The sequence below is a fragment of the Myotis lucifugus genome, unplaced genomic scaffold (genome assembly GCF_000147115.1).
Source record: "Myotis lucifugus unplaced genomic scaffold, Myoluc2.0 scaffold_130, whole genome shotgun sequence".
In the NCBI taxonomy this organism is placed as follows: Eukaryota; Metazoa; Chordata; class Mammalia; order Chiroptera; family Vespertilionidae; genus Myotis; species Myotis lucifugus.
The window spans coordinates 3063441-3089293 of record NW_005871178.1 but is presented as its reverse complement, the minus strand read 5'-3'; the positions used below and the strand labels follow the sequence as shown (position 1 = coordinate 3089293).

General features: G+C 36.2%; 1 protein-coding gene across 1 annotated transcript in view; it reads right to left on the bottom strand.

The window, feature by feature from the left end:
• JAK2 (Janus kinase 2) overlaps nucleotides 1-25853 on the bottom strand; it is a 97421-nt gene that overhangs the window by 37376 nt on the left and 34192 nt on the right. The window contains 7 exon segments of the mRNA XM_014460395.2: nucleotides 13-35; nucleotides 38-119; nucleotides 1137-1458; nucleotides 9921-10066; nucleotides 12559-12676; nucleotides 14315-14438; nucleotides 25364-25614. Of these exon segments, the coding sequence (XP_014315881.1) occupies nucleotides 13-35; nucleotides 38-119; nucleotides 1137-1458; nucleotides 9921-10066; nucleotides 12559-12676; nucleotides 14315-14438; nucleotides 25364-25589 (1041 nt within the window). The 5' untranslated portion in view covers nucleotides 25590-25614.

The window sequence follows — 25853 nt, the reverse complement described above, 5'->3', positions numbered from 1 at the left end:
CCAGATTTTTACCATCTGTTTATGGATAGTTACAATCTGCTTTCATTTGAGCCTTCTTGGCTTGCCTGCTTAATACTGACATCAATAATATCGGGAAAGTCACAATATAACTGTAAATCCTATAATTAAGAGTATTTGAAATTAAAAACAGAATCTATGGCGCCATTTTAAAATAAGACTTATGATATAACATTCACTAACAAATTCTTTAAGATAAAAAAGTATTGATAGCAATAGGTAAGTATTAAATGGGATTCTCTCCCCCAATATTCACCCTAGACTACACTGTATCTTGCTTTGACTTAAAAATGAGAGCATTGCCGAAACCGGTTTGGCTCAGTGGATAGAGCGTCGGCCTGCAGACTGAAAGGTCCCAGGTTCGATTCTGGTCAAGGGCATGTACCTGGGTTGCGGGCACATCCCCAGTGGGAGATGTGCAGGAGGCAGCTGATCGATGTTTCTCTCCCATCGATGTTTCTAACTCTCTATCTCTCTCCCTTCCTCTCTGTAAAAAATCAATAAAATATATTTAAAAAAAAAAATGAGAGCATTAAAGGGTGCCAGGAATCTTAAGTGAGCTCTAGTACTCTTCAATCCAATCAACAGTAATAGCAACAATTGCCAGAAAATTAAAAGTTTACCACAGAATGAAGACTAGAATATTTTAAAATCTCTAATAATAATCTAACAACAACAGATAAGAACAAACTTAAACTTATAATACAATCCTAAGACATACTAAATTATTTAACAGCCGTACTTCATCATAAAATTAATTAAAATTAACCTTTTCTAGGATATTAAATTTTATGATTATGCCTCCTATATCAATAATAGTAAAAGAAAAAATATTTTTTTAAAATAGTAAAAGAAATAAAGAGGCAAAACTACTTAAAAATAACTTTATGCCATTTCTGAAACTATAAGAATACCATTACTAATTTTGTCATAAAGAATTAAATAAAAAACATTTGAGAACAATCAGAAAAGATCTATAGATATAACCACTACACTTACACTTCTATCAATGGGAGAAGAAAAGTACAAGGCCATGTTTCAAATGACTAAAATTACTTTACTTCTACTGCCATTCTACTTAAATTAACAAAGAATGAGAACATATCATTAAGAATTACCTGTTCTGTCAGTGTTTCACTTTCTTTATGTTTCCCTCTTGACCACTGAATTCCACCGTTTCCAGTTATTATAATGGTTGCAAAAATCTCCTCACCTGAAGGACCTCTTCCAGGTTCTTTTACTTCAAATTGCTCTGTGTAGAAGGCAGACTGAAGAGTTTCCAGATTTATAAGATACTTAAGTTTCAAGTTTCTGGCAGTGGCTTTGCAATGGCTGAATTGCTCAATAAATCTGCGAAATCGGTACCTTATTCGCTTTCTTGTCAAAATATGATAGTCTTGGATCTTTGCTCGAATACATTTTGGTAAGAATGTCTTATAGCTAGGCATAAAGAACACACACAGTGAAACAAAACATTTGGAATATAAATCTAAAACAAAAGTAAAAGAGAACTTACCACCTTTTTCCATGGTAAGTGCTATAAGAACACAAGTGGAGAAAGGTGACATAGTTACCACTGAAAAGAAGTAAGAAATGGTGGACCTTGAAAATGACTTCAAGTTTTCTCACTGCACAGAATATAGTCAATAATGTATAGTTGGATAAACAGTTTTATAGGCCAGCTTCAATAAATCCTAATAATTCTTTTGCAATCAAACAATTTCATTTGGAGTCTTTTGTACTACTTCCTTCTCTATGTAAAATATCCTAAAGAACGTGGATAACTTATTTCCCTCCTGCTCAAATATCTGACAAATAATTAACATTTTATTTCTGCAAAAACAACTATATTAAATTTCCATGCCTTTCACATATGCTACTCCTTCTTCCCATCACCCAGCCTCTAAAAGTTTAGCTCTTACTCATTGTACAAGTCTCAGCTCAAGCATCATCTAATCCAGGAAACCTTTAGAACCTCTAGATGCAGCCTGATTTGTCTGACAGTATTCTGTGCACTGCTCCATAACATCATTTATCACACTATACTGTACTTGAGTATCCACAGCCGGTGATGGAGTGGCTAATGCTAACAGCTTATTATTACACTTTAGGAATTATTTTGAGCTGTTAAACAGCTATCATTAAAATTTAAGTTATAAAAACTTACAACTGAATAAATTATATTAAAATATAGATAATAAGTACTCAAAACATATTACTTCCTAATTATTTTACATTTAAATTTTTATTTTATATTTTAGTACTATCTATGCTTTTGAGGTTATGAATGTCTATCATATATGAGTGGTGAAAAGGGTTTGCTACTGCTCATCTCTTCCCAATTCAGTGGTATCAAGTTGATACCTTGAGATTGGCTGTGAAGGGAGTATCCATGGATATCAGCAAAAATTACAAACCAGACCTTCCCTGTCACCTCTCCGAGAACAGGTTGTTAAACATTTACCAATTTACCACTTCCTACTCCCTACTCCCCTCACCCCCCCTCCCAACTCACACACTCTCCACTGTAAGTCCCTGGAGGAACTCTCTGTTTTGTAAACAGCCAGCGCTGCTGGAGAAAGTTATCTGACAGGGTACATGTGCTGCATCGTAAATTCATAGTCACCTATCCTATCTAATAAAGAGGGAATATGCTAATTGAGTCACACCCTCACAAAGATGGCAGTGCCCACAGCCAATAAAGAGGGAATATGCTAACTGACTATCACGCCCTCAAAGATGGCAGCGCCCACAGTCACAAGATGGCAGCGCCCAGTCCCCTCAGCCCCCCAGCCACCCAGGGCCAGCCCGAGGTGCAGGCAAGCCTCGGATGGTGGCTGCCCAGCTGATGCCTGAGGTGCAGGCAAGCCTCAGATGGCGGCTGCCCAGCTGCCCAGGGCTGCCCGAGGCTCAGGTAACCAGAGCCGGCCGAGGCTTGCGCTGCCGGCAGTGGCAGCAGCAGAGGTGTGATGGGGCATCACCTTCCCCTGATCACCAGGTCGCCTCCCGCCCCTGAGGGCTCCTGGAATGTGAGAGGGGACAGGCCGGGCTGAGGGACACCCCCTCCCCCACCCCCCCCCCGCTCCAGTGCATGAATTTTCATACACCGGGCCTCTAGTTTTAAATAGGCTTTCATCACTTCCATCACTTTTATGACATTTCTCTGGCTCAACCAATTTCCCAAGTCCCACAACCATGCCAAACCTTCTCCAATTTCTTCAAACCTCCTCCCTCAAACCTCAGCTACATCCCTTCTCACTTTCAGTTGATGAGTTCATCTCTTTCTTAAAAAAAAAAAAAAAAGTTAAAGCATCTCTAAGCAGAGTTCCCTCAATACCCTGCTGGCAGCCTGTATACATTGCACTTGGTCTCTCCTCCTTTTCACCTACTACATGAATGAGGTAGGTGTAAACCTGTAGTTAAAGCCACTTCGTTCACATGTATTCTCTATACCCTGCCTTCCTCTAACAGACATCTGCTTTCTGGGGACTCTTACTCTATTTATTCTTTCTCTTCTATCCACATGTTTTGAAAATACTAATCTTCTTCCCATCCTAAATGTAAAATCTCTTTACCCTACATCCTCTCCAGCTACAGCATATATGGTCTTTTTTGGAAAGCATTTAAAACCATTTTAATTTTCCTGCCATCCTACTTCTCAACTCACTCAAATTTGGCTTCTGCTCCATAATCCCACAGAAACTGCTCTTACTAAAATAAAAAACTTCAATGTTGCCCTAACCGGTTTTGCTCGGTGGATAGAGCATTGGCCTGCGGACTCAAGGGTCCCAGGTTCAATTCCAGTCAAGGGCATGTACCTTGGTTGCGGGCACATACCCAGTAGGGAGTGTGTAGGAGGCAGCTGATCGATGGTTCTCTGTCATCGATGTTTCTAACTCTCTATCCCTCTCCCTTCCTCTCTGTAAAAAATCAATAAAATATATATTTTTAAAAAAACTTCAATGTTGCTAAAAACTCAAATTCTCTTGTTTATTTGTCTTGTAATTTTTTCAGCAGCATCCAACACTGTTAATCATGCTCTCCTTGAAATTTTCTCCCCTTAGCTTTCCTGATTTTATTATCATCTCTTTGGCTGTTCCTTTTCAATCTTCTTTAAAGCAACATTCCCTTCTACCTAGTGATTAAATGTTGACGTTACTCAAGACTTAATTATGGGTCCTCCTCTTATTTTTTACACATTGTCTTTCTTCTAGATACTCTATATGCAAATCACTTGATATTGCCATCTAAATATCTAAACGACAGACCCTTATCTTCCACAATCAAGCCAATCTACCCATTTAATTTGGATAGCCCCAAAGCTCCTCAGACAATGTTTCAAAGGAAACTCATGAGTCTCCCTAAAGTCCTCCCAAGATCCTCTTACAACATTCTCTATTTGAGTAAACAGCACTACAATTCACCTACTTCTACAAGTCCCAGGAATCACCCTTTACACCACCTTCTCCCTCAACCCCCATTATTCAATCCATCACTATAGTCCCTGGGCTATACCTTTGACATATTTCTCTTATTTGCCCATTTTTCTCATTACTAACCCATTCAACTGCATCTCCTGGAGGACCTACAGCAATGACCTTACTCTGTTTGACTCTCATTTCCATTTACACTTATGCCCCTCTGTTTTCTACACTGGAGTCATGGGGATCTTTTAAAAACACAAATTGAATAATGTCACCATTGCTTAATACCCTTGCATGGTTTCTTAGTGTTCTTAACCTTGACCACATGACTCTAAGGTTCTACATGGTTAAACTCCTGCCTCATCTCTTACTAACTCTGAGCTCTTCCTATGGTCTCTTCTGCTACAAGGCCTTTTCCATTACTCACTTCTTTCCACCCATTAAGTTCTACTCATTTGTCAGACCTTAAAAGTCACATTCTGTTCCTTTTCATAGCAATTACATATCTGTAAGTAAAGAAATATATAAAATTTTAAAAAGTTTATACAGCAAATAGGAGAGCCTCAGTAAGTTTAGAAAACACTGAAAAAAGATTTAAAATACAATCAGAATGCAAATTCAAATGCCTACTTTATCTTCTTTTGTCCAAAAAAAAATTAGTTACCAAAAGCCTTACTAAATGTGGAATGCAATTTACGTAGACATCAATGACTACTTGATTTATTAAGGCTTTGAAAAACTAATCTGAAGATGAAAAAGAGAGTTTAAGATAACATCATACAACATGGCTTTCCACTTTGATTCCTACAATTAAGGACCAGACATACACCTTTTGGGAATACCACAGGAGTATGTGGTTCCTGAATATGATGAATACACTTCACGTCATGCTATCAGAACCAGATTTGTTAGAAACACTAAAATATTTCAAGAGACAAGTTGTTATCTCTTAGAGCATAAAAACATTTTTCTGATGCTTCTCTTATATTGAGTTTTTTAAAGAATCCTAAAATTAAGGCTCTAAAAGGCTCTGAAATTGAGCTTTGCCTTAGAAACTATACTATATTTTGTACTATAAATGAAATCTTCATCTTACTGTTAAAGTTGAAGTAGGCCACTGGAAATTCTAGTATCTGCTTAGTTATTTAGAAAGGGAGTCCTAATGATATGAGGTATGTGGCTTCTTGCTATGTAAGTGTTCTTGGCCCTGGCCTAGTGTTTGCAAATTCAACAGACTCTCCTTTAAACTCCTTCCATTCTCCAGTTCTCTTCTTCCTACCCTTTAGCAAATGTAAGATTTTAAAGAGCAAGTGAAGAATGAAAACAGAAAAATCTTATTTCCTACATTTTCTATACTCCAACACCTAAGCCAAAATAGCCAATTAGGGATTGACATACAAAAAATTAAGTATTGCCCAGCCGGTGTGGCTCAGTGGTTGAGCATCGAACCAGGAAGTCAGTTTGATTCCAGGTCAGGGCACATGCCCAGGTTGCAGGCTCAATCCCCAATAGGGGACATGTGGGAGGCAGCCAATCAATGATTCTCCCTCATCATTGATATTTCTATCTCTCCCTCTCCCTTTCTCTCTGAAAACAATAAAAAAATAAATATTAAGTATCACCCTGGCCAGTGTGCTTAGTGGTTAGAGCGTTGGCCTGTTCACCAAAGGGTAGAGGGTTTGTTTCCCCGTCAAGGGCACATACCTGGGTTGCAGGTTTGATTCCCAGCCAGGTCAGGGCATGTGCGGGAGGGAACCAATCAATGTGTTCTCTCTCTCTCTCTCTTCCTCTCCCTACCCCCTTCCTTCCACTCTCTCTGAAAATCAATGGAAAAAATATCCTTGGGTGAGGATTAACAATAACAAACAATTAAGTATCTAACACATGCAGATGCACAAACACATGCGGTTTATATGCACACAGAGGCTTGTGCTGACAGACACAGACATACCTAACGCACAGGCACAGATACAAAGAGGTGCATCTTTCATGTATTTTCTTTATAAGTCTGGGAAAGGGTATGTATTTATACTAATCAGAGCTCCATACTCTACTGGATATTTCTGGGAACAAAGCAGCTTATTTATTTAACTAGAGGCCCGATACACGAAATTCGTGCAAGAGCCTTGGCCTGGCCCCTGCCCGCCACCACCGCGGCCGGGGCCCTCTGCCACTTCTGCCTTGCCCCTGCCCACTGCGGCTTTGTCTGGAAGTAAGGATGTCCAGAAGGATGTCCGGTCTAATTAGCATATTACCCTTTTGTTATTATAGATTCTGCCCCAAACTAATAATTCATCTGTTTTCCCATTAATCTTGAATATTTTAACATTGAGCCGAGTCTTTATTTCTCAGAAATGAGCACTAAATGAGAATTCAGAAACCATCAGTGAGTTAAATTATATTAACAAGGCAAGCAAGACAGGTATGTTTTTAACTTCAGGACAGGCATAAATTATTTATTGAATATTAAAATATCATGGTACAACAGACAAAAGAAAAAGCTGGAAAATTAGACTACTTCAAAATTTAAATTCTTGTGCTACAAATGATACTTTTAAGAAAGTAAAAAAAATATATACAGAATGGGAAAATATTTGCAAAACATATATATGATAACTTATATATGTAGTCTTGTATCCAAATATAGACTCCTTACAAATCAATAATAAAAAATATTGAATTGTACATTTTAAGTGTGTGAATTTTACAGTATGTGAAATATATATCAATAAAACTGTTTTAAAATACCATGGAATTTTATAATGAATGTTTGATATCTGTATAATTTCAAAAGAAAAATAATGCAGAATTTGCAGATGCATTTATATCCTGATTAAGAAAAACCACAGAAATACAATTACTAAACATTCACTGAGTTTAGGACACTAGACTAAATAATATAGGGAGAGGAAGAGAGGGCATAATTCCTGACATTAAGAAACCACAGGATTGTGCCAAGACTTTGGGCAATATCATGGTCTCCAAAGCAGAAGTGTTCCACCATAGCATAAGCCTAGAGATGGCTTCATATTTATAAAATTCAAAGTTTCTCTGTTCCTCAACTGTGTTCCCTTCAGTTCCTTCAGTTTCCATCAATGGTATGTAAAATATTCCTCCCCTGACTCTGTTCTCCTATGGGCTGGCATATAGCAGGTATTCAATAAATCGAACAAATGAATGAAGCCTTAGTGAAAACAGAAATGGTTTTGTTTTTCCTTTGGGCTTTGAAATCTTCTAGATTCCTCAGGGAGTTCCTGAAATCATACCCTATAGCTCCTACCCTTAAGTTAAAGCTTAATGAACATCAGAAAGCAAGAAAGGAACACTTAAAACCAAAGAGGGAAACAAGAAATCGATACCCTGCAAATTGCATATGAACTGTTTTGAACGCACTCAGTGACTTAAGTCCATCATTGAGAGAAGCATTTCAAGAAATAAAGGGAGTTTTAACCAGATTCATGGCATCTTCAAACTTTTACTCTGGTAAATATGCAATAGGTAAGACATATTATTTCGTATTCAGACTTAAAAAAAAAACCAAAGCAATCTTATATACTATATACCCATATTCCTATATATCTTTAAAAAGAGTGGAAGTTTTCCAGCCATAAAAGCTGGGCTGCAAGAGTAGTGTTTCAAAAACTGTATTTGGTAATACTTTCAACAATAAAGAATTATTTAAAAAAGAAATTTTAAAAAATTAAATTTGGCATGATTGTCAAAATTCAATGTGCAGAAGAATAATTTGAAGTGTGTGGAGTATGCTTCACTTGTGTAAGATTCTGCTGAATCAGTTATAAGATGAATAAGGTCTGAGGATCTAATGTACAACACAGTGACTATAATTAACAACATTATATATGTATAGGTAAAATTTGCTGAAGAGAATAGAACTTAAAAAGTTTCTCCCTGCCACCCCCCCCAAAAACCCCCAAAACTCAAAAAAGATAAATATGTGAGGTGGTGGATGTATTAATAAACTTCATAGGGGATCCTTTCACAATGTATATCAAATCATGATGATGTACACTTTAAATATTGTGGATGAAAGGGGCCACATGCTAACCTAACAAAACTCAGGGAAAAGTAACCACAAAGGATGGCCTGAAATTAAACTTTAACTAAAAGCAGTTATGCTGGGTAGTTATGTCCTAGGCCGGTATCTTCACTGACAAAGTCAATCTTTACCTTAACTGACCCTATCTGTCTTTTTGCAACTATGATAACATATCCTTGAAATGTCTAGGTAACTTGTAACTTCTCTTTTTCCGGACCCCTTGGGCACAACCAATGTACCTGGGCACGAGGACAGATAAGTGTCTATCATTTTACTTTTTATCCAATCCCAAAGGTTCCGCCCCACCCCTCCACCCCCACTTTGCTTTCTCCCACATCTCTAATCTATCATGTAACCCACCTGCATCCCCTCTTTTTGACTGCAATGTATAAAAATAGATGAAAAAACCGCCATTCTCTGGAGCATTATCCCAATCCATTGAGATACTGCTTCCCGGCAATTGTCAACAGTTTGGCTCAAATACACTTAGAAAAAATTCTTTACAGGTTTGAATGTTTTTACATGAACTATATCTTACAATTTTATATGTCAATTATACTTCAATAAAATTTATTTTTTTCAATCTCCTGGAGCACTTATAAAAATTCATATTTGTAGACTTCACCTCAGATTTACTAAATCCAAATTGTTGGGTTAGAGCCCAAGAATCTTCCATTTTAGCAGGAACTGCAGGTGATAGTAATTCAAGTAAAATATGGACACTATTCGAGACATTCTGACTCTGAATTATTTATACAGAAAATGTGAGGATCTGCTGGTAGAAATTATGACTCGAGGTGCTCTTTTCAGTCCTCTGACCGTACCTAGCCTTTTTAGAATAAATAAATCAAATAATAAATAAGTATCGAACACCTATATTTTCTATAGTATACCAACTCTTTTAATAGTTTCTTTGATAAATAAGTACTACTCAGATACAATGTACAATATGATGACTACAGTTTATGCTGCTGTATGGTATACATGAATGTTGTTAAGACAGTAGATCCTAAGAGTTCTCATCACAACGGAAAAAATATTTTTTCTTTTTCGTTTTTCCATCTATATGAAATGATTGATGTTATAATTGAATTCATAGTAATCATTTCATGATATATGTAAGTCAAGTCATTATGCTGTATATCTTAAACTTTTTTTAAATTTTGTTTTATTGCTTAAAATATTACAAAGAGTACTACATATGTCTCCTTTTTCCCCCCCTTGACCTTAAACTTATAGTGTTTATTGTCAATATTCAATAAAACTGGAAGAAAGTGTGTGTTGTGCACAGAAGGAAAACTTACTTATACAACTTTTAATCATAAAATAAAAAAGTATGGGGAAGTTCATTAAATACAAATAAATCATATAAAAAGTCCAACAGTTCCATTTATGTATATGGATTTACATAAGGAAATTACCTGATAGAGCTATAGACGTCGAGTGGGGTTTGATCATTTTCTTTGGCTATTCTCATCATATCTAACACTGCCATCCCAAGACATTCTTCCTGTGTTTCATGAGTCACAGGTACTTTTATCCATCCATGCAAAAAATCATGCCGCCACTAAAGGAAAAAATATTTAGACGGAAATATTTCATAAGTTTCAATATTACATTTTAATCTATTATCATATTTTAACTGATAATGTAATTTCCAGAACACATATATTTAAAAAGAATACACCCTCTTTTGATTTTCAACCATTTTGCCATAAAATTTTAATAAGTTATTTTGCAAATGGAAACTGATTAAAATTGGTTCCCAACTAGAGAGTATATATATCAATCTATTTCACTGCTTTTATCTTCAAATTATATCTTCTACATCAAAACTGCCTAAACTAAAATACATATTAATTAAATATGTACTGAGTCCCAAATATGTTCAAAGCATTATACTAAGGGCCCTGGCCGGATAGCTCAGTTGGTTAGAGCGCCGTCCCAATAAGCCAACGTTTCAGGTTTGATCCCATTAGGGCACATACAAGAAGCAACCAATGAATGCATAAATAAGTGGAACAAATTGATGTTTCTCTCTCTCTTTCTATATGAAAAAATCCCTCTACCGTTCATCATGGCCTGAAATTTCTATCCTCTAAGTCTCCTGAGCCAAATTTCAGTATCAAGGTCAGTTATTGGTGCCCTTGGAGGAAGTGGAAGCCAGCTAGTTTTCCTTGGGTCCTAGCTTGTCCCAATTGAGCTTAGAAACATGAAAGCACCCCAAATAAAATCAATAACATGTTAATGAGAGAGAGAGAGAGAGAGAGAGAGAGAGAGAGAGAGAGAGAGAGAGAAAGGAAGGAAAGAAGGAAAAGAAAGGAAGAAAAAAATGTAGAAGAAAAGTGCACGATATTGGATCAGGCAATGACTTCTCAAATATGACACCAAAAGCACAGATAACCAAAGAAAAAATAAATTAGACTACATAAAAATTAAAAACTTTTGCACACCACAGGGCACAATCAACAGAGTGAAAAGTAAACCTATGGAATGGGAGAAAATTTCTGCAACATATATTTATTAAGGGGTAAATGTCTTAAATGTATAAAGAACACTTATAACGCAACAAAAAAACCACCTGATTTTAAAATGGGCAAAGGATTTGAATAGTTTCCCCAAAGAAGATATACAAATGGCCAACAAGCTTATGAAAAAACATTCAACATCACTAATCATTAGGGAAATGCAAATCAAAACTATGAGATACCACTTCACACCTACCAGAATAACTATTATTAAAAAAACAGAAGGTAAGTGTTGGCAAGGATGTGGAGAAACTGAAATGCTTTGTGCACTGATACTAGGAATATAAAATGATGCAGCTGCTATGTAAACCAGTATAGCAGTTCCTCAAAAAAATTTTTTAAAAAACCAATTACCATTTCATTTAATTAATTCCACTTCTGGATATACTAGTATATTCAAAAAAATTAAAAGCAGGGTCTCAGATATTTGTATGTCCATGTTCACTGCAGCACTATTCACAAGAGCCAAAAGGTGGAAGCAACTCAAATCAACAGATGCATGGATAAACAAAATGTGATACTATGTACAATGGAATAGTCAGCCTTAACCTTTGTACACCATAAGCATCTATAGATGCAATTAAATTCAAAATATCGTGGCATGTGGGGATGGTTTCTATTTTGGACGTGTGGCAGTTAACTGGTTAAAAAGGAAGGAAATTCTGACACACGCTACAACATGAATGAACCTTGAAGATATTATGCTAAGAGAAATAAGCCAGTCACAAAAGAGCTAATATTATATAACTGTAATTATATGAGGTACCTCGAATAGGCAAATTCATAGAGACATAAAGTATACAGGTGGCTGTCAGGGGCCAGAGGAGAGGGGTATGGAAACTTATTGTTTAATGGCAAATAACAAGAATATATCTTTACCCAAAAGTACAAATATATTTTCTTTCTTTAGTTTCTACTCAGTCTTCTAGCACATAAAAACAAAAGTTATTTAATGATAAAACATTTTAATTACTGTTTAAATCACGGTAATAGAGAAAAAAAGCATTGTTCAAATACACTCCAAAAAATTAACATAATAGTATTAATAAACAAATAACTAGAACAAAGCTCTCAGACTCAGTATCAGCCAGCCAACCTCCCCTGAGAAGCTACAGAAGCTATTATAGCTCAACTTTTTATGCAGTTACCAAGTTTCTTTACATTTCACTCCCCACTATTTAAGTCTGAATTTGTTCAGGAATTAAAAAACAAACTTCTCTAAAGATATTTTATTGTCCTATGTTCCAGCCACTTATGTTTACATGAATCATGTTATAAAACTCAGTCTAAACTTTGTAAAATCCTTAAATAACTTAAAGCACTAAAAAAAGAAGAAGGATGTTCAAAATGGCCAATTCAAGGAATCTCTATGAAATAAATTCTATTGTCCATAAACCATAAACCATAGGATTAAAAATTAGTAAAAGACTTAATTTTGTTACCTAGCTATACCTGCTATGCAAGATGGAACAATTTCTCATATATGAAGATTTTATCATATTATCTATGAAAAGTAGATAATATATCATACCTGAGCAAAAAGGTAAGACATAACAAAGTCATCAAGAAGAGGAGCTTCAGCACCTCGAGATATTCCATGCCGATAAGTTCTGTTGCTGCCGCTACAATACCAGTAAGGAAAGTAAAATCTACAAGACAGTTAAAACACTCTGTCAGCCTCCAAATAAATCAAATATAAACATACTGTGTACATATAACCACTTCCAGCATAACGAAAGGTATTATCCCATAATCAGAAAACACAGCTAATAGTGTTAAATACAAGTTGACAGCAAAAGGAAATCTGGATAAAACCATAATTAAAATATAGGTAGAAAATACAAGAAATCTAAGTGTAAAATCAATATACTGCCTTCTTCCAAGCATAGACTGTAGAAGTAATAATAGGAAACAGAAATGTAGAAATATGCTTATAATATCACCTCCAAATAATGACTTTTTGCTTCTTTGTTCTCAATTATTAAACTGTTTTTCCTGTCTTATTAGTTAGGAACTCCATTAAAATCCTAAACAAAAGCAGTAACTAAGGCTATCTTTTACCTAATTTTAAAGAGACTGCTTCTAACAAACATTTTATCATTTAAGAATATTATTTGATACATGTTTTTTATAGATAGCCTTTATCATGGTAAGGACGTCTCTCTCGAGTCTTAGTTAATTAAGGATTCCTTCACCTTTCTTTTTAAAGTTATCAAAAAGTCCATGCTCTTTTTTACTGCAACATTGACTCTATGCATTGAATGGATCTATTTCATAAGTACGAGCCACAGATCAAGCTTAACTTTTTAAGATTTTTTATTAATTTTCAGAGAGAGAGGATGAAGAGGGAGAAAAACATCAATGTGAGAGCAAAACATCAATGGGCTACCTCCTTGCATGCCCCTTACCAGGGATCAAACCTGCAACATAGGCATGTGCTCTGACTGGGGAATCTAACCAGCAACTTTTCTGTGCATGGGACAAGGCCCAACCAACTGAGCCACACCTGCCAGGGTCAAACTTCTTTGTTTCAAGCTTTTGAGTAGAAAAGTACCTCTGGATTTCACTAATTTTACCATAAATTATTAAATAAACTAGACTGCTTAGGCCTGCTCCCTGCGCTAAGTCAGCAGTTGGATATCCTTAGCTCTGCCGCGGAGGCAGGAAAGGTTCCTGCCACTGCTGCTGCACTAGTTAGCTGTGAGCCTGGCTCTGGCTAAGTGGCGCTCCCCCTGGGGGAGCACACTGACCACCAGGGGGCAGCTCCTGCACTGAGCGTCTGCCCCATGGTGGTCAGTGTGCGTCATAGCGACTCGTCATTCCGCTGTTCGGTCGATTTACATATTAGCCTTTTATTATATAGGATTAACTTTATTGTTTGCGACTGTAATAAATACTGGCAAAATATTCTCTTCACTTTAAAAAAAGTTATTAAAAAGAAGAGATGTGAGATAACATTTTATTGTACAAAACATCTAATTTCCTAGGAAACTAGAAATATTCCAGACATTTAGGATTTTGCTAGTAAAGTCATGCTCACCTTTTAAAAATGTAATTATAAGTGGTAAAGTAGCATTTCACCAGAACAGCTTTATTTTCAGAGCATTCTAGTTAAAAAACATGTATGGGCTATTCCTCTAAAGAGAAATAGTCATACAAGAAGAAAATTAAATGCTCATTAGCTGTAGTCTCTGGTATTAGATACCTTACAATTTTAAAAATGTTCAATAATTTCTCCCACTTTGTTCTTTTGCCATTAAGGTGAATCACTTTACTGAAGAAAGTACCTTATTCTGTAGAGTACATTGTGCCTGGTTGACTCATCTATATGGAAGACATAGTTGGGCGGATACCAGATCCTTTCTGTTTCACTCATTAAAGCAAACATACTATGATACACAGGTGTGATTCCTAAGAAAGAAGCAGAAAAAGAAATGAGTACAGATAGTTAAAAGTACATTTATATAATATCTATAATTTATAGTGGGTCTAAAGTAACAATTCAAAATCAGCACAAAATGCAGTAGCAGTTGAAATTTTTTGGTTCAACACGAACTATAACTGAATTTTTAATTAAATATCATTTTGCCCTATATTTTAAAACATGACTGCTGGGACTTTTCCAAACAATTTTTTTTAATTATTCAATTTTTTGATGTCTCTATAGATAAACTGATTTAAATCGGTGTGTTAAAATTGATAATAAGGACATCACATCAAGTAATTAATATTTAGAAGTCACTGGATACTTTTAAGAGAACAGTGAAATAGCTTTATTTTTATATATCAAATTTTACACAATACACTAGTAATTAAATTCTCTGCCCTATTTAAATTTAGAAAAATTTTTAATTGTCAACTTAAAATGCAGGAGTATATAATTTTTTTTCAAAGATATTTTAGGATGTACTAGTGCATGGACAAAATGTTGAAGGCCACTGAATTTTATAAAAGCATATAAAATATCTAAGCCACACAATTAATGCTTTTTATTTCCCAGCACATACAGAACATTCACACATACATACCCATATAGGCACACCAATCATATGGAGACTAAAAATAAGTCTCCCAAAATGCCAGAGAATAATCATACATAGCATGTTGTCTAATCATGCTTGACTTAATTCAGAAATAAATAAATACTTAAAATTTATTTTAAACATAAGCCTCAAAAAACAAGAGAATTTTTATTTTAGTGACATTTTCATTCTTTTCCACTGTAGGCAAAAATGACACCAACTTGACACACTGACAACAAAATTTTTAAATTTATTAGTTAAATTATTAAAACAACTGTCTACTCATAGATATGTAATAATTTCAGTAAGTTACATATAAAAAGCTTATTCAGTAAAAACTCTGAAACTGCATCTTTGCATTCATCCTTGTATTTACAAATACTTTTTTTTAAATCCTCACCTGAGGATATTTTTCCATTGATTTTTAGAGAGAGTGGAAGAGAAAGGAAAAGATGGAGAAAAATATCAATGTGAGAGAAACACATCGACTGGTTGCCTCCTGCACATGCCCAGATTAGGGCCCAGGCCGGGAAGGAGCCAGCAACCAAGGTACGTGCCCTTGATCAGAATCAAACCCGGGACCCTTCAGTCCACAGGCCAACCCTCTACCCACTGATAGAGGCTACAAATACTTCTAAATATCTCACAGGTCACTGAAATTAAAGAACATTTATAATAAATGATCACTAATACCATGTGTTAAAAATTATAAAATATAACTGTGATACTCAAGAGGGAAAATTAGAGCTCTAATCTGATTACATTAAAAAATAACAGACTGATCTAAATTATCTAAGTCAAGTCAGCAAACAACAGAATAACCCAAAGACAGCTGAAAGAAGGACATGACACAATAGGAGTTAATAGGGATAAAAATTTAATAAAGAGAATAAACAAGATAAAAGCTGATTATTTGCAATGACTAAATAAACCTTTGTCAACTCTGATCAAAAAAGAAAGAAGACACAGATAAACACTAAGAATTTTTTTAAATATAAGTTTTGAAGACAAAAAGGGAGTGCTAGAATAAATTATGCCAATAAATTTGAAAATGTAGACAAATTAACAGTTTAAAAATATGTAACTTTAAAAATGGATTTAAACTTCAAAAGAACTATAATCATTAAAAAAAAATCTCCCACTTAAAAAAAAAAAAAAAAAACAGAGGAGAAGAAAGGAGGAGGAAGAAGGAAAGAGAAATAAGGAAGAATCAGAAAGAAGAAAAGAAAACCTCCATAAGGCCCAGAGGAAATTTATATGAGTTCAACCAAACATGAAAGACAATTCGAATCTTAATTACAGAGAATTAAAAAAGAGAACAGAAAAAATGGCACATATTGTGGATTTAGTTTGACCATGATACCAAAACCAGACAAAGACATCATAAAAGGATAATCTCGCTTACCAAAATAGTTACTAACAATCCTAAACTAAATATTAGCAAACCAAAGCCAACAATGTGTGTTTTTTTTATTAACGAAGTTCATTCACCCTAAGATTGCAAAAAATGACAAAATTAGAAAACTCCATTAATATAATTTATCACAATAATGTACTGGAGAAAAATCTGCAGTAAAATGGCAAAATCATAGATTTGAAAAGTTGGGTAGTGAGTACACTGGTATGTATTATATTTTTATTCAAAGGGTTACTTAAAATATTTTATAATACTGAAATCAAAATTAAAAAGGCAAAATAAAAAATTAAAGTGATAAATGGAAATAAGTTATTCACGGTAGAGCAAGTTTGTAAGACTAATAAAATGTGAAGGGATGGTAATACCTAATACCTAGTATTGAAGAAAATGCAAATTAAAATTATGTGACATCACTTTATACCCATTCAACTAGCAAAAATAGTAAGAGAAATAATATCTATTGCTGATTAATGGTGAAAAAGGGTACTGTTATGTAACTGCTAGAAATGTAAACTGGTAGAGTTTCTGAGAAAGCAATATTGATATAAATTTGAGAAATCAGTAACAGTAAAAAATGGTTAAAACCTTTAAATCCAGCAATCTTTTCTATGTATTCCTAAAAGTGCAGTAGATTAATAAGAAAATGTAAATTCAAGAGCAGAAGAAAAAAATTAGGGTAGTAAAATCCATGCCATGGACTGTTATGAAATTAAATAAAAGAATGAGCTAGTGCAAAAGCAGTTGGCTTAAATAGATTTTTCACAATGTATATATTCATAAAAAAAGCAATAAACACACAAAAATATATAATATGATTCCATTTTATAAAATAATAGCTTCAAAATCCTAATGACTATGGGAGAAAGTGACATAGTGTGTCCATTATGTGATTATATGATCATGGAGAAAAGTATAAAAGGATCATAAGAGATTATTAATGGAATGTAACAGGATGGAACTAAGAAAATGAAAGTTAACAGGATGGAACTAAGAAAAAAGGAAGGTAAGAGTACAGTGAACAAGAAACTTTTTCAAAGAATCCTATCTAATAATAGACAAACATGGTAATTGACCATACCTCCGCTACACTTCCCATTGGCTAATCGCAGGATATGCAAATTAACTGCCAACAAAGATGGAGGCCGGCCACGCAGCTGAAGCGAACAGGAGGCTTGTTTGCTCCAGTGATGGAGGAAGCCAAGGTTCCCCGCCTGCCGAGGCCCAGCTCTGAGCTCCGGAAGCAACAATGTTTCAATTATAGAAGCTAAACAAACCCCAGATACCTGCTTTCAGCCAGCCACGGCCTCAGAGCTGAGAGCGCCAGTGATGGCAACAGAGTTTCAATTACAGAAGCTAAACAAACCCAGATACCTGCTTTCAGCCAGCCGCGGCCTCAGAGCTGGAGCGAGCAGGACAGCAACAATGTTTCAATTATAGAAGCCAAACAAACCCAAGATACCTGCTTTCAGCCAGCTGCGGCCTCAGAGCTGGAGCCGGCTCTCAGCTCCAGTGACAGCTATAGAAGGTAAATAAATCACAGAATTAAAAAGAAAAGAAAAAAAGGAGAGGCTGGGAGCTTCAGTCGCTCGCCAGCCTGAAAACGGCCCTCAGCCCCTCACCAGACTGGCCAGGCACCCCAGTAGGGACCCCCACCCTGAAGGGGGTGTGACCAGCTGCAAACACCCATCAGCCCGTCATCCAGGCTGGCCAGGCACCTAAGCGGGACCCCCACCCTGATCCGGGACACCATTCAGGGCAAACCAGCTGGCCCCCACCCGTGCACCAGGCCTCTAGCCTATAGTAAAAGGGTAATATGCAAACTGACCCTAACAGCAGAAAGACTGGGAATGACTGGTCACTATGACACACACTGACCACCAGGGGGCAGACGCTCAATGCAGGAGCTGCCCTCTGGTGGTCAGTGCGCTCCCACAGGGGGGAGCTCTGCTCAGCCACAAGCCAGACTGATGGCTGCCAGTACAGCAGTGGTGGTGGGAGCCTCTCCTGCCTCCTCAGCAGCACTAAGGATGTCTGACTGCAGCTTAGGTCTGCTCCCCGCTGGCAAATGGACATCCCCCGAGGGCTGCTGGGCTGCCAGAGGGATGTCTGATTGCCATCTTAGGCCCAATCCCCCGGGGAGCAGGCCTAAGCCAGCAAGTGGTCACCCCCAAGGGGTCCCAGACTGCAAGAAGGCACAGGTCGGGCTGAGGGACCCCCTCCCCCCGAGTGCACAAATTTTTGTGCACTGGGCCTCTAGTTTATTAAATAAAAACAGTAAGCCCTCATGTCAAAAAGAAAAAATAAGGTGAAAGGGGAGAAAAAAGAGACTTATCCAAACCAAAATAAGGGTTCACCATGTAAGGCATCTTGAAACTAGAGAATAATGACTTGTAATTTCTAAATTTAAAAATAACAATAAGTAGATAGCAAATAGTTATTTTATCTGAATATTTTGATCCACACAAATTCTGAATTGAAAAAATATTTTAAACTTGAACTTTCAAATAACATATAATCAAGTAGTTAGCATCATAATCCCATGTCTCTGTACATTGCACATACTACTTCTTTTATCTAAAAGGTACTACCCTCTCCTCTATCTGCAAAATATTTCACATAAATCAGTGTTCTAAGTACATAAAAGACACAGTGGGAGAGGACATTGCCCATAAAGGGGCCATAAAAAACCTGATATGAGATTATCTTGGAAAGAGAAAATACTGGGAAGGGAACCTTAACAAAGAGCTAGCGTTTAGTTTAAATATAATCATACTAGAGGCCTGGTGCACGAAATTCGTGCATTCGGGGGGGGTACCCTCAGCCCAGCCTTAGCCCTCTCGCAGTCCAGGAGCCCTCATGGGATGTCCGACTGACAGCTAAGCCAGCAGTCGAACATCCTTAGCACTGCTGCGGAGGCAGGAGAGGCTTCCACCACCGCCACTACGCTTGCCAGCTGTGAGCCTGGCTTCTGGCTGAGCAGAGCTCCCCTGTGGGAGTGCACTGACCACCAGGGGGCAGCTCCTGCATTGAGCATCTGCCCCCTGGTAGTCAGTGTGCATCATAGCGACCGGCTGTTCCACTGTTCGGTTGATTTGCATATTAGCCTTTTATTATATAGGATAAACAAAATTATATATGGAACTATTATTCTTAGCATGTGTTGATAAAGGTATTTTTCAGAACAAAATGTAATGATTTTCAAACAATAGCTTAACTACACAAAGAAGGAAAAGTGAATTCACACTATGAGTCATCAGGATTTTTTTAAATGATTAATAATGATTTCTTAACATAAGAAAGACTCCTTTAATTAATTATAAGTATCAAAATAGGAAAATGGATGTATCCATATAAATTGGTACAAAGGGGTCAGAAAAAAGGGAGTATATACCAAAAGAAAATGGTTAGATCAGCCCTGCGATAACAAAAGACAGTGCTTATAGTCATGTTTAATCACAATGATACTTATTTCAAAATGGCAATTATATATTAATACTTATTTCATTTTGATTGGGTTGTTCTAGAAAGGAAAAAAGGCAGTGACACTGTATTTAAGATATACATTGTATTGAAATAATAGGACCTCAAAGAAATTTCTCTGTCATTCTTAATTCCCTTTTCTTTCCCTATATACCAAGTCCAAATTCTTTTTATTTTTATTTATTAAAATCACTTCGATGTGTTTCTTCTTTTCCAAGTCATTACCAGATTTGTGGTGTAGTTTCATATCATTCTAGAGCAGTGGTTCTCAACCTTCCTAATGCCGCGACCCTTTAATACAGTTCCTCATGTTGTGGTGACCCCCAACCATAAAATTATTTTCGTTGCTACTTCATAACTGTAATTTTGCTACTGTTATGAATCGTAACGTAAATATCTGATATGCAGGATGTATTTTCATTGTTACAAATTGAACATAATTAAAGCATAGTGATTAATCACAAAAACAATATATAATTACATATGTGTTTTCCCATGGTCTAGGCGACCCCTGTGAAAGGGTCGTTCGACCCCCGAAGGGGTCGCGACCCACAGGTTGAGAACCGCTGTTCTAGAGTAAGAACAGTCATCATTCCACTAATATTAATGGAGTTCCTATTCTATAATAAGCACAAGATGGGTGTGGGAAATACAAAAATGAAAAATAGTGCCTAGCTTGAAGGATCTCACAGTGTAGTATATGGTACAGAGAAACCTTTGGAAAATTATAATTCAAGAGAATAAGTATGATAGTGAAGACCCAAGAAAACAAAGATGTAAAGGGGAGAGGTGATAAGATTCTTTTAATTCTTTATTGTTGAAAGTATTACATATGTCTCCTTTTTCCCCCATTGACCTCTCCCAAACCAACCCCCAACATAGGCCTTCACCCCCCTATTGTCTGTGTCCATTGATTATGCTTATACGCATGCATACATGTCCTTTGGTTGATCTCTTACCCCCTCCCTCCCACCCTTCCCTACCTTCCCTCTGAGATTTGATGATCCGTTCGATGCTGCTATGTCTCTGGATCTATTTTTGTCCATAAGTTTATGTTGTTCATTATATTCCACAAATGAGTGAGATCATGTGATACTTATCTTTCTCCTACAGGCTTATTTCACTTAGCATAATGCTCTTTAGGTCCAGCCATGCTGTTGCAAATGGTAAGAGTTCCTTCTTTTTTACAGCAGCTTAGTATTCCATTGTGTGGATGTACCACAGTTTTCTAATCCATTCATCTACTAATGGGCACTAAGGCTGTTTCCAAATCTTAGCTATTGTAAATTGTGCTGCTATGAACAAAGGGGTGCATATATCCTTTCTGATTGGTGTCTCTGATTCCCTGGGATATATTCCTAGAAGTGGGATTACTGGGTCAAATGGGAGTTCCACTTTTAATTTTTTGAGGAAAAGCTATACTGTTTTCCACTGTGGCTGCACAAGTCTGCATTCCCACCAGCAGTGCATGAGGGTTCCTTTTTCTCCACATCCTCACCAGCACTTGTTTGTTGATTTGTTGATGATAGCCATTCTGACAGTGTAAGGTGGCACCTCATTGTCGTTTTGATTTGCATCTCTCAGATGATTAGTAGCTTTGAGCATGTTTTCATATGCCTCTTGGCCTTCTGTATGTCCTCTATTGAAAAGTGTCTATTTAGATCCTTTGCCCATTTTTTTATTGAACTGTTTATCTTCCTTTTGTTAAGTTGTATGAGTTCCCTATAAATTTTGGAGGTTAAACCCTTATCGGATATAACACTGGCAAATAAGTTCTCCCATGCAGTGGGCTTTCTTGTTGTTTTGTTTATGGTTTCTTTCTTGTCTGGATCAAATTTTAGTCAGGCTCCTTTGAAACCACTGCCCAATGAGGACCACATGTACTTCTTCACAGACTCCAATTTTAGCAAGAATCCTGGTAAGTTCCTTTAGCAAGAATTCCCCATCTTTGATATATCATCAAACTCCTTTTCCCTACTTGCCACCAGGTGATATCTAATCATTCGAGCCTGCCTTGAGCAAAAATCCTATTAGTGTGTAACCACTAATAGAATAATATAAAAACTGTAACAAAACATCTAATGGAAGCTATAAATTTTTTTAAAAATACTTGATTGACCTTTAAAAATATTAGGAAAGAAGTAAAATAGAAAGATATCTGTAATAATATCAACAATAAAAAATATATTTTTAAAAAAGAAGGAAAATAAAAAACAAATGAAACAACGCAAATAGCAAGATAATAGATTTAAACACAATTATATTAGTAATTACATTACATTATATATAAACGTAAACAAGCCAATTAAAACACACAGCCTATGATTCTGGATTATAAAAAAGACTTTGTGCTATTTAAAAGATATACTTTAATTACAAGGATATATATAAGTTGAAGCTAAAAAGAAGGAAAATTATATATCATACAAACACAAAGTAAAAGAAACCTGGTAAGAATACTAAACTTTAAGAAAGAAGTATTAGTTAAAGTAAAAAGGAACACTTCATGGTGATAAGAGGGTCAATTCAACAGAAAGACAAAAAATATTAAATTTGTGTTCAACTAATAACAAGGCTTCAAAATATATGAAGCAAAAGTAAATGGAACCAGAATAGAAACAGAAAAATTCAAAATCTATAAACATGGGAGAAGGCAAAAAATAAAAGGACACAAACATTTTAAATTATTAACCACCTTAAACTTAGTTTAAATTTAGAGAACACTATACCCAGATGTTTCAAATGTATGTAACACATTTTTTAAAACTTGCCTGATATTCTGAATCACAAGACAGTCAACAAATTTCAGAGGACTGAAATTATACAGACTATAATATGGGAGTCCCAGAGGAAGATAAAATAGAGAAAGACACAAAAGAATATTTAGAGAAACAATGGCCCAAGCCTACCATTGTTTTAACTTTTTAAAATATTTTTATTAATTTTTTAGAGGAAGGGAGAGGGATAGATAGAAACATCGATCAGCTTCCATCTGCACGCCTGCTACTGGGGATAGAACCCACAACCAAAATATATGTCCTTAACCTGAATCAAACCCTTGACCCTTCAATTGAGGGCCGATGCTCTATCCACTGAGCCAAACCAGTCAGGTCAAAACCTCCCCAAATATGATGAAACCCACAGATACACAAATCCATGAAGATCAGTGAGTTCCAAGATAGACAAACGCAAAGTGATATACACCAAAACACATTAAAATCAAACTATCAAAAGCCAACAATAGAGAACCTTGAAAACAGCAAGAGAGAAGTGATTCATTACATACAAGAAATTTTTGATTAGGAATCCTCAATAAGACTCAAAGTCAATTGTTCATCAGAAACCATTCAGGTCATAAGGCAATGAAATGACATACTTAAAGCATTCAAAGAGAAAACTCTCAAACAAGAATTCTGTACCTGCAAAATTATCCTTCAAAAACGAAGAAGGAAGTAAAACATTCTCAGATAAACAAAAGCTGAAAGAGTTCACATCTAATAGATATTCCCTATAAGAAATAACTCTAGGTGGAAATAATGAGATATTAGAGAGTAACTCAAAGTAATGAAAAAGAACTCTGATTAAGGTTAACTACATAGGTAAATATACAAGCCAGTATTATTAGATTTTTATTATAATTCTTCTTTTTACCTAGATGATTTAAAAGACAAATGCATAAACCAATAATTATAAATCTATACGAATGGGCACACAATGCATAAAGATATAATTAGTAAAACAGTATCATAAATGAGAAGATACAGAGGTGTATATAAGGAAAGTTTTGCCTACTATTGAAGCTAAGGTGGTATTAATTCAAATTAGATTGTTACAAATTTAAGAGACAAATTGTAATTCCTAGGCCTGGCAGAGTTTGGGCCCCCAAGGCTCTAGGAGCACTGCCCCATGGATTTGGGTGACTCCATCCTTTGAAATCTAGGTGGAGGCAGCCATGCCCCTGGGCCTGTGCATTCTCAGCTGGTAGAAACAGCTTACTCTACCAAAGTTTGTGGCGTGCAACCTACAGAGGGGCAGCTGCTGCACTGAGGACTACCAGAGGTAAACCCGGGCAGCTGAGGAGCTCAGCACTGCAGAGCACCAGAGGAACCCTCAATATGAGGCAGCACCAGGAAGCAAGCAGTAGGTCTCTAAGACTTGGCAGCTCCTCCTTTGAAATTGTTCTGCCATCAGGCCCTTGCAAAAGAAGGGGCAGCCCAGATGATTTCTAAATTGCCTTTAGTGTCATCCTTCTATTGTCTTAGGAAATAGCTCCTGGCACCTGTTGCTATGGCTGATCCACACTAATTATCAAATAGTGTTTTCTTTAGACACCACTTTCTCATTTTTTACAAGACAGATTTGAGAATTTTCCAAATCTTCAAGTTTTGCTTCCTTTTTGTTTAACAATTCCATCTTTAAGTCATTTCTCGAACATTTTACTGTAAGCAGCAGTCAAGATTTGTCAACCACACTTTGAACAGTGTGCTTAGGTAAAGATCCAATTTTATTGCTCACAAAACTCTACCTTCCACAAAACAGTAAAATATAAACACAACTCAGGAAAGTTCTTTGGCACCTTACAACAAGGATCACTTTTCCTCCAGATTCCAATAACATGTTGCTCATCTGCATCTAAGACCTCATCAGAATGGCCTTTACCATCCATATTTCTACCAGCATTCTGTTCATGATAACTTAAGTATTCTCTAAGAAGATTGAGGCTTTCTCTACAGCTCTCTTCTTTTCTTTCTGAGTCCTCACCAGACTGCACAACAATGAAGGCTTTTTCTAGCATGCACTCAAAACTCTTCCATTACCCATTACGCAATTTCAAAGGCACTTCCACTTTTTTAGGTATTTGTTACAACATCTTCCCCCCTCCTCCACTTCTCAGTACCAATTTTTGTCTTAATCCATTTGGAATGCTGTAACTAAAATACCACCGACTACATGGCTTATAAACACAGACATTTCTCATCATTCTAGAGGCTAGAAAGTACAAAATCGAGGCACTGGCAGATTCAGGTTCTAATAAGGACCCACTCCTGGTTCATAGATGGTTCATCTTCTGGTTCATCTTCTTACTATTCCTCACATGGCTGAAGGGGCAAAGATGCTCTCTGGAGTCTCTTTTATAAGGGTACTAATTCCACTGATGAAGGACCCCCTGATGACCTAATCACTTCCCAAAGGACTTACCTCCAAATATCATCACACTGGGGGAATAGATTTCAACATGAATTTGAAGGGGAACACAAAAATTCAGTTTATAGGACTAGACCAAGGCAGATCTGCCTTAAATTCTACTCTAGTGATGTTCTCATGTTTTATGCATGTTCTACGTGTATGTTGTATTAGAGTAGCATAATTAAAGCAATCATCTATTAATAAACAGAAAAAATATTTTTAATAGTTACCACAGGCTTTAGAAGCAGCAACACAAATTTCTTCTGCAACATATTCCCCAGTTGAAAACTTCAGGTAATCTCCCTCAGTTTTCCCAGGGGAATGATAAAGATACACCTGAAGGACTGGATCTATTTGCTTCACAGAATCAGTAATTCCAGGAATATCTCCATTCTGATGCATAGGAGGTGTGCATGTTCCTTCCATTTCTGTCATTGTGAGGCAAGCCATTTCCATGCAGAGTCTTTTTCAGAACATTTGCCTATAAGAGAAAACAACACAGTTAATCAATGACTGTGAAAAACATCAAGATTATAAACTTCCTGTAGACAAGGACTATAAAACTGTAAAGTTTACAATTTAACTGAGGAAACATAATATAAATATGCAACACAAAACAGAGAAAATCAGTTGCAGCCCACAGAAGAGATCCCATGAGGCAACATGATTTCTTACAAATAATTACTCTAACAAATGCTTATTAATGTCTGGAGGAGAGAA